The following is a 10,570-nucleotide window of genomic DNA, read 5'->3' on the forward strand; positions in this document are numbered from 1 at the left end:
ATAAAAGGTTAGAGATTAAAGCTTTATTTAAAAAAAAAAAAAATCATGGCTGTTCAGTTTCTTTAGCACAAAAATCATACCATTTTATTTCCCTATAGTAACCTTGAAAGGAGGCCTCTAAAGATTAGGTTTCACATCTTAAGTCTGATCTTCACCACACTATGTACTGTCAGCTTTTGCACAGAATGGGAAAATCCAGTCAACTTACATTTCAATTCACTTCAATTTGCTGACAACTTTCTACCTTTTTTCTATGCCTTCAGCTGCAGGCACCTATTCCTCTAATTCCAGAAGAATTATGAAAGGCTGAGACATTTCAACCTTAGCCTAAATTTTTTTTAGAAGATTATGGAGCATTTTTATGATCTCAGAAAATAGCAACTTTGCACTCAATGCTGCATAACTCAACATGTCCCAAAGTTGGCATGATAAACATTTGGAAAGTGAAGAACTTACTACCTTAATGCTACTAGAATAGTACCCAATAGTGTACAGCCAAGTTTACACAATGGGTACAGCAAAGTCCATTGTGTAGTGTAAGAGGTTAGCCAAGTAATATTTAGTATTTAAACACTCCATTTATTCTAACTCACTCCTTGGGATGTTCTTGATGTATTTTCCTGCTGTTCCTGAAGTATCCTCCCTTCATTATCTGGGCCAAGTTTTAGGAAATGTCACCTCATTTCATCCCAACATTTAACATCTGCTTGGGCTCAGAAAACAAGCAGTCCCCAACACTTCAACATTCAAGACTATTCTTTTATCAAGAAATCTCAGCAATAACATTTCTCATTGTTTGATGACCTCAAATCTATTTACCAGCTATATGATCACCACAAAGCTTAGGGAAAAGCCTTTGACCAAATACCTTGACAAAGTATCTCATAATGCTGCAGACTTCACTGATGCAAAAAAAAGGAAGAGATTCAGTATAAAATCTAAAGGGTTTGGATTTAAATTCACTGTTTTATGCAAGAAGTGAGGTACAGACTACATAAAAACAAGTAGGTATTTAACACATCCTTATGAGCCCTACTGGCTGCTGTATATTTCCCTGTTCATTTTTAACACTTAGGAAATCTCACTTCCCTATGACCCCAGACCCTCAGCCTCTAATTGCTAAACAATTATATATGAAGCTAACCACAAAAATCACTACTGGTTGTTTACACAGTCTGCAAACACCTCACGAATAACTATTACTGCTCATATATGCAGTAAGACTACAAGGAAACATGAGTAAGCTCTGGGTAGTTTCACAGACAACTAGAACACATCAGCATTACTCACAATAGCCCTGTTCAGTGCCTGCCACCCAGAATACTTTCCCTAACTTTTTGTTAAAAAAGATTCATCACGTGAACTTCAGTGTGACAGTGTATACATGCACACATATATCCCCATGCACACTGGTAAAACAAACCTTTCTGAATCTCAGCCTCAACGTTCTGACTTCCACAAGCCACTAACATTAACCTCTTACACAGATTTGCAGGAATTATCTGACCATCCTGTTGAAATACTATACTATAAAACATATCAAGCAAAGCAAACTATTGGCATATTTTGAGATCTGGAAACCTACACTTTTCTTCCTATTGTTTACATCTTGCTTCCTTACTTACCATCTTGGGCCCTGAGAGACAAAACCTCAAAGAATTTTCTTCTCTCTCTCGAAAAGTTCCTTTTCCTCTTCAGAAAAAACCCACCATAATTACAGTAATACTGATTTCAGTTCTTCAGTAAGGTCCAGGTTACAAAACATCATGTTCAAAGCACCAGCAAGATGCACAGTAGGAAAACCTGTTACATATTTGCAGTGTTTTTTATGAACCAGCGCCACTGTCACTTATGCATAGCAGTAACAGTGACACAGGAGAAAACAAATTGACTAAATTATTTGAGAAGCCTCCACCCAACCACCTTGGAAAACAACCTTATTTTTTTAAACAAATGCATAAAGACAATTTGGCTATCTCCTCCTCCTCTGTGCCACCACAAGAGGCTGGGATCAACAGCTCCAGTTTCAGATGTGTCAGAGCAGCTATTTGGCAGAAAAGCCACTGGAAAAGGCTTTGTATCTTTAAAGCAGAGTCTTGTCACTCAGACTGTTTGGTGAAACGTTGTGGACACAACTCATTTATAACCCTCCTCTCTGTGTATCAATATAACAACCTACTCTAGAGGCTGAAAATTGGATGCCTTAATGTACTGTAGTGTCTACTGCTAAAAGCACTTGAGTTGTTCCTTGTCATTTCAATTCCTCCTCCTCACTACTGGGTAAGTGATCTGTTTTCTCAAAACAGCAGTATCCTTCCTGAAGGAATATGACTCAGCTTTGCAGATCATCAGTGTTACTTCACCAGTAGTCTACTTCTTGATTTTACTGCACCAAGAAAAATGTTGTTAAACAAAGATCCTTCCCCAAGTCAAGCAAATTTTTTATGAGAACAACCAAATATATGCAAGCATTTTAGTCATTATATTTAAAATAGCCTGCTATGGCCTTCAGTATTTTTATTTTACCCAGTAGCCTTTTAAAAAAAAAAAAATTAAGACTTGGTTCTCACCAACATCAAGAAGAAAAATTAGTTTCCTTTGTTCTCATTAAAATAGTCACCCACTTTCAGAAGAATATACCTCAATCAACCACCAGTACATTTCCAAAGTTTCAATGTGTCTTTCCTATTTTAACACTTTTGCTGTACGCAAGCAGGTGTATGACCTCCTTCTTCAAGCTGCACACCAAAAATCACAGTGCAGTTTCACCCTATTAATAAACTGAGCTAATAGTCTGTATCTAAACAGGCCCATTCTTGGCACTAGAATTTTAAAAATTTTAATGGAAAAAGAACAGAACAACATTAATATTTTCTCTTTATATTGGGGTAGGGAAAGTCCTTCCAGTCTCTTTCAGATTTTATTTACCTAGATGGCAAAGCTTTCGGAAGCTGCATGGTATTTCAGGCTGAAATTTCATACCCATTTCTGCTATGTTGCTGTGGGACACATGTTTAAATAGAGAGAAGCCACTTCTTTAACAAATGTTTATTACCCACTTTGTCTACACGGTGACCAAGCTACAGAATTAATGAAAGCCTCAGCTGCATCACATTTCTTCCTACTTCTGCCAGCTCCTTTCTCAGCACATCAGCACTTCATGCCAGCTCAGACGTACTTCTCTCAAGAACGGGCCTGGCTTTTCTCTAGCTCCCATTTACCCTCCACTTCCTAATGTGCGTTTAGTTTATCAACTGTGAGCTATCACAGGTATTACAAGTAATTCTCTGTCCCCTCTCAGAAATACCCATGACTTCTGCCTCCAGCTCTTTCAAACACACCCTAACCTTTAACTTTCTCTACCCTTCCCTATCCCCAGAGAAGTCTGACTGTTCCACACTTAACTAAGTTGCACAACAGCTGCTGCATTTCACACTGAAGTGCTCTGTCCCTAGTCTTCATTGTTCCAGGAAACATCAATCCAACACCACTATTCCCACAGTAACGCCTCCACCGTAACTTCATTGTTTCTGTAGTTATTTTTGTTCTGCCACTATCAAGTTGTGACATTTCTCTATACTGCTTTTCAAAACATCTTAACCCTCCCAGCTTAACCATCTTACTAAAATGGATGCTGCTGGAACTGGATTCAACTTCACAGGACAAGCCACTTCTTTTTCCAGCCCAGGTCACCCAGTAGTAATAATGGCAATACCGCTGCAACCTTCTAGCCGACTAGAGTAACTCAAAGAGCAAAGTAACAGATTCTTGAAAAGCCAACTCAACACCTTAAGTTTTTTGTTGTGTTTATTTTTTTTAACACAAATGCTGTTGTCACTCTAAGCTGCATGAAAGAATGGCCAACTTGTTTCGTACTTTATGTTCTCTGCATGCTCACCACTTCTTAAAAACCCCAAACATACCTCAGCTCCCAACAGCCACAGGGCCAAGAATCAATACTTGCAGAGGACAGCACGGAGATATGCGAGGTACCACCAGTGCTGTCTGCCAACACTTCACTTTAGGCTTCGATATTAGATTATTTTTGTTAGACATTTGTCACTATGTAGCCACTCCAACTGTGTAGCCAAGTAAGCTACACAACCACAGCTCTGACCACCTTCTCTGTAAGTTAGCTGCTACACATCAGCAGGAGATAAATGAACCTTCTTAGAAAGGCACTACCTTAACTTTATCTCATTGTGCGTCCTGCTTCATGGATGTAAGCTGAAAATTGGGCTTATTTTTCATGTTCGATGCCTAATATGAAAGCTATTTAGCCCATGATCTAAAAGCTAGCATGTTTTTATAAGTAGTGTTAATGAAAAAACAAAACAAAAACAGAACTTTTAATAGTATGTTTGCTTTTAATCTTTCCCCTCCCTCTCTCTTCTCCTCTTTCTAGGAGACTTTCTCTACTACAGCAATATTTTTTATGCTGTCTACTACAGGCAGCCAACTTTCCCAACCACTATCACACAGGACACCAATGTAAAGCAAGCAAGACAACAGTATATGAAACAGTATGTTCAGGAAAAAAGTAAAATACAGATCCTCTCTGTAAACTTGAAATAGCAAATTTCTGAATAAATCCTTCAGATTTTATCTTTACGGTATTATTTGTTAACTGATACTCACGAAAACTAAGCAAACCCCACAAACATCAGAAAAAAAATATCAATAATTTTTTCATGATACTCCTTAATATTTCCTACATGGTCTCAGCTACTCAAACAATTATCAGCTCAAGCTGCTATAGGCAGACTTCATCAAAACCAGACTGATCCAAGTCTCAAGTCACTAGTACCATGCAGAAGTCTTCAACGACATGTCCACAATCACAATAGATTTCAGCATCCCATTTTCCTAAAATACTCACAGATGGACATTTTGGTACCTACGTGTATCTCAAAACAGTTTTTAATTCTCTTATCATTAAGCTTACATTAAGAAGCACATACACAAGCAGGAAAGACTGAGTGTACAATGTTAGAACCAGTTTCTATTCAAAGCTGTTCTGGCTACCAGCCTATTTTCTGACTTCACATCGGGAGAGGTGGCACACTGAACTCTCTACGTAGGACACCTTCTCCAGACCCACCTTCATCTTACAGACTTACTCCTCTTCCTCCTGAGAAAAGACTGCTGCCACCTGTGCAGATTCATTTTCAGATGGAAAATCCTCCCCTTTTTGTTTTCCACAAAAACAAACATCACACAAGTGATGAAGTACTACTAACAGTTGTATTCGGATTTGACCTGGTAAAGCTTAGGTAGTTACTCACCCTAGTGACAAGACCTCCTGGGCCTCTTGGTTTTCCTTTGGTTTTGAAACATTTCTGTCTCTCCGAAAGGCTCCTGCCCCTTGCTCAGTATTGTAAATTGTTCTCTTTTTGGAAACGTGGCAAGTGTTCTCATAAATAGGTGGTGACAACACTAATCTCAATCGCTTTGAAAACTGTCGTTTGTCCATATATGAATAAAGCTACTGCACAGTATGCAGAAGCCACTCATCCTGAATGTATCTTACAGGAAATAACTACATCCATTTTCATAGCAAAACTCTTCAGAGTTATCCGTTGATAACTTGAGTGGGTTTTTTTCCACGAAGACTTACCGGAATCATTTACCAAGGCACTTGCAATACTGTCTAGCCAAGAGCTGACTGAAGCACTTACAAGTCTTCTTCTCTGCATCCTTTGATATTCACAGATTTCTCCATCATCCCAAAAAGGTAAGTTTAATTACAAAATATAGGATCAGCACCTCTTCTACTTAAGTAAAAAAAAGCTTTGTTCTTTATGCTCAAAATCAATATTCATTAACTTCAACTAGCAAAAATTCTTTGGGTTGGAGGACACTGTTACAACAGCACAATATGAACTTAACAGACCTCATTCTTGCATCCTAAAGATGTCAGCCGACAGTCCCCTACCCAAAGTACTGGGCCTCAAAGCTGCAAAGATGAAGATTTAAGCAACAACAAGAGAACAACCACCAAGCAAAACCTCTCCATGGTTACTGCCCTGTAAGCCATGACTTAATAGCAGTCCTTCAAAATCAACTTTGCTCACTGTTTTCAACCCTTCTGAATACACAAAATTTTAAGTTTAAACTTAGAATGCATTTTGAAAAGCTTTATCTTAATACTTTTTTTATACAGAATAGATCTTGCATACTTAAAATGTGCATTAACAACCCTCTACCCAGCCACTTACTCACTGCACCACCGAGTTTTCATACAGTAACAGTCTGGTTTTCCGTAATTCTAAAAGATTTTACTAGTCCTTTCAAATCACACCAGTGCACTTTTTAATAAGACAAAAAAAAAGATGCTTGTCTATACATCTTCAGTGCAAAACGCATCGCTTCTGTCAATTCAGAGAGTCATCTCTAATCTCCAATTTACATATAGGACAGAAAGACACTTCCTACAACCACTGTTTTCTCCATCAAAATGTAATCATTTTGCTTGGCACTCAACTCTGCTTCTTAGCAGTTTTACCCTTAGCCTGCCACAAAGAAGGTGACAGATCTAACGAGGTGTTCTTGTCTTTTCAACTTCAAATAATGAGATTTAGATACCAAATAGATAACGGAAAGTAAGCTGCCTCAATTTCTTCCAATTCCAGTAAAGGGATCCCTCATTTAAATTCAAGACACAATCTTTATGTTTTCGTACTACTACCTCACTTCCAGTTCAGCTGTTTTCTTCACATTTCAATTGCAACTTATTTCCACAACAACTCAGAGTGAGTTTACATTTACATAACCAAAGTGAAACCTGGAAATGTACACATTTCAAGTGATTTCAAGTGACCTAGCCGCTGTTCAATATCCTAACAAAACACCCTCCAATTCTTTAGGCTCCTTGAATTCTACTTAATGCTTAGCCTTGCAAAAGGACATGCAGAAAGTAAATAACCCCACTGGCATCTCAACTAACCAATTTAACTAAACTAAGATTAGAACTGATTGTTTAGGTGGGTTTTTTTGTTGTTGGTAGGGGTTTCTTCCTCCCGGAAAACTCTTTATAACATTTTTTACTCATTTTCTCTTTTAAGTAACAGCTACAGCTTTGCTGACATTCTCTGCAAGTGACAGGAAAAAGGAAGCATTTGTCATTGTAAATACTGTAAAGAGAAAAATATTTTGTCTGCTCCCATGTACACCAAATAAAGTTTTTTGCTTATTCACAGATTGCTGTGTCCATTGTGTTTCACTGAAAAAAAACCGTGCCTCCTGTTCAAACAAAGGGGAACACCACAGATCTCTTCATAGACCCTTTCCTTATAAAAGAGTGGATCCTGTACAGAGGTGGAGTTTGAAGAGCTCTTCCCAATACTAAACACCCACTAGAGATGCCACAGCATTTTCCAGCGTGTGTCACAGCCCAGGCTGAACCAGATAACCTCCACATGTAAATACAAAAATGAGAATGCCTGCTGTTAAATATGCTCTAAGAGTTTTTTGATAAGCATTTGACATGTCCTTCTACTGCTTTAAGGTTTTTGGTTGCTGCAAGACTGAGGTCAGTGCAACTTCCCTGTTATCAGAAGTTATCAGTATCAAAGTCATCACTGCACCATTTACGAGCTTATCAATTCCGTGTCATCCCTCTACCCACACATAAATGTGGAAGTTGACTATTAACACAGCTGGCAAGGTCTTCCAAAACTGCAAGATTCCTACACGTGTACCAATCTGTAACTACACTAGGCAGACCGTAAGTCTACTGTTGTAATTCGTCATTTCGCTTTCACCAGGATTTTCTCCCTCAAAACGACAAAGCTCAATCCTTCTTCCATGACGAAACCCACCAAGGCCAGCACCTTGACTCAACAAGGAGTTTTGGACTCGCTGCTGTCATGTGAAACAGGTTGCCGAGGGAGCATCGGGCCTTTCGGAGGAGACACAGCCCCCCGTCCAGACCATCTGTCCAAACAAACGCTGCTCTGAACCCTGCTTTAGGGATGCCTGCTGCAAATCACACCTCCTCCTTCACCCTCATTAAACCAAACACATTCAACAGCAAGCACCGACCGCCAGCAGCACGCATTACGCCGTTTCCCACTTCCCTCGCAGACTTTCCTTAAAAAACCAATTAACACGGCTTTTATTATTACTACAGCTCCTGCCGTCATTATTATTTTTCACACACCAAACCGGCAATCCCCCTCATCTTTCCAGCGGTGAGTCTGCATTTTCCTTGCTCGCCGCTCCTTTTTAGGCATCCGAACGGAGCAAGTGCCCAGCCCCGCCGCGCCGCCCCGCCCGGCAGCGATGGCCGGGGGTGCCCGGGGGGGCGCGGAGCCGCCGGCGGAGCGGAGCGGGGCGGAGCCGCCGCTCGGGGGAGGGCAGCCGGCACCGGCGGGAGGCTCAGCCGCCGCCGCCGCCCAGGCTGCCGGTAGGGCTCCGACCCCGCCGCCGGCGGTTCGTGCGGCCCGGGCAGCCCAGCCCAGCCCAGCCCTGCCCTCCCCTCCGTCCCCGCCGCCATTCCCCGGGGGACAATGTCTCGGTGACAGGGACGGCCGCCCTCCCCGCCCGGTTGCGTGCCGAGAGTAAACACCGAGGGAGAAGGCGGCCTCCATTTTTTTTTTATCCCGGCAGCCTGTCAACAGGCTCCCCCGCCTCCCCTCCCGAGCCTCCGCACCGAGCCTGGCTTCCCAGCCCGGCAGCGCCCGAAAGCCGCTGCCGCCCGGCCCCCGCTGCTGCCCCGCCTCAGCCCAGGCAGGGACACCCCCGGCGCACGGGCTTCGCTTTTTGTCTTTTTCTTTCCCTTCCCGCTATGAACACCCGCTTGAGATGCTGCGCTCTCCCACCCCTGCCCTCGACCGCCACCCACCAGCACGGCACCGGCCAAGCACCACCGGAGGCGCGATGCCTTTTACAGCGGTGTCATCCCCGCCCGCCCGCCGGCCCGGGGGGCCCGGTCCGCTCTGCCCGCAGCCCTGCGGCGCGCCGCTCCCCTGCCCCCGCTCCCCTCCGACACCGAGGGCTGCCCGGACCCGCGGCGGCTCCTCCGTTCGCGTACCGCCGCGCAGTCCCCGGCGGGACATTTTCGGGGATACCGGGTCCGCCCGGCGCCAGGTCGTGCCGCCCGGCCCCGGGAACACGCCCGTTACCGGGCCGGCATCGGAGGAAGAGTCGCACCTGTCACTGGCGACACCGCCTCGGGGCGGCACTCAGCCCCCCACCGCCCCGGCCGGGCCGGGCCGCACGCCGCACCCGTTTTCACGCCTCGTTCCTGCCGGCGAGGGTGGCGTCCCGCCCGCGAGTTGCTGGGCCCGAACAGAAGCCCCGCTGCCCCCCGGCAGGGGACGAGGGGACCCGGCTTTCTGCCCCGCTGCCGCCCGGCCAGGCCGCCCCAGCGCGGCCCGGGCCCCGCTCCGCCGCCTCCCCGAGGAAGCGCGGCGGCGCCCCGTACGGACGGGCGCTGCCGAGGCGGCCCCGCCGGCGAGGGGAGGGCGAGCCTTCCCCGAGGCCACCTGACAAAGCCGGCTGCCCTCGCTCCCTCTCCCGGCTCCGGGAGGAAAACGTCGCTTCCCTCCACCCTCCGCCGCCACCTCCAGCCGCGGCCTCGCCGCTGCCCCTTCCTTCGCCCCCCGGGACGGGGCCGCACTCACCGGATCGGAAGAACGCCGCGATGTCCGCCGAGTCCTTGGCCGCCTCCTCGGCCCCTTCCCCCGCGCCGCTGCCGGCCGTGGTGGCGGCGGAGGTGGCGGTAGCGGCGCTGCTCATGGCTGCTGCGTGTGGCGGCGCCGGCGGCTCCTCCGGGCGAGACCCACCGCCAACCCCACCGCCCCCTCCGCGGGTCCCGGCTTCACCTCCGGGCGGGAGCGGCCGTTAGGGCGGCAGCCTGAGCGGGCGAGCGATGCGGGGCGGCGGCGGGCGGCCGCAGTGAGCGCAGGGACATGAAGGTATGTGCGGAATGGCAGCTCCGGGAGCGCCCACCCCCCGCAGCCACCTAGGAGGCGGCGTGTGCATGCAGGGAGTCAGGGCGGGCGGGCGGGCGGCAGCCGGAGCGCAGACAATCGCGGGAGGAGGAGGAGGAGGAGGAGGGCGAGGAGGAGGAGGAGGAGGGCGACGACGACGACGGCATGGGAAGGGCCAGCAGTCCGCGCAGCCAGCAGCCGGTGGGCGGAGAAAGAACGAACGTTTCCAGCAGGGATTTTTTTTTTCTTTTTTTTTTTTTTGAGGGAGCGAGGAGCGAGCCGGAGGAGCAGCAGCTGCGCTAGCCGCCGTGGTGCCGGTGGTCGCAGCAACCGCCGTCCTCCATCTTGACTGGGAGGAGGAGGAGGAGGAGGAGGGTGGGAAAAGGGAGTCGGGAAAGGAAGCGAGTCCCCGCCCGAGGAACAAGGGCGGTGGAGCGGGGCGGGCGGGGAGGGGGAAGCTCGGGAGTCTCCGGCTGCCTCCGGCCCCGGTCGGGATGGGGCGGGGCGGCGCAGGACGTCAGCTGCTCCCCATTGGCTGGGGCGCGGCCGCCCGGCGGGCGGGGGCGGGGCGGGAGTCCCTCGCGGCCGTTGCCCGGCGGCTGCCGGCGGCGCGGCCGGTGCGGGGGGGGTGGGTG

At 47.1% G+C, this 10,570-nt stretch overlaps 1 protein-coding gene across 4 annotated transcripts in view; it reads right to left on the reverse strand.

Annotated features, from left to right (window-relative positions):
* The window catches only part of TRIO (trio Rho guanine nucleotide exchange factor), a 255,751-nt gene extending 245,440 nt beyond the window's left edge, over positions 1-10,311 (reverse strand). The window contains exon 1 of one of the 4 annotated variants that reach the window (XR_008746283.1): positions 9,627-10,311. Coding sequence is in view for 3 of the 4 variants with exons in the window: in XM_055798730.1 (XP_055654705.1) it covers positions 9,627-9,741 (115 nt within the window). In the remaining variant the exon portion in view is untranslated. The remainder of the gene's footprint in view (positions 1-9,626) is intronic. The other 3 variants (XM_055798730.1, XM_055798728.1, XM_055798731.1) reach the window with 3 other exon arrangements.
* Between the last annotated feature and the right edge of the window lie 259 nt (positions 10,312-10,570).

This window comes from Falco peregrinus, chromosome 3 (genome assembly GCF_023634155.1).
Source record: "Falco peregrinus isolate bFalPer1 chromosome 3, bFalPer1.pri, whole genome shotgun sequence".
Taxonomy (NCBI): domain Eukaryota; kingdom Metazoa; phylum Chordata; class Aves; order Falconiformes; family Falconidae; genus Falco; species Falco peregrinus.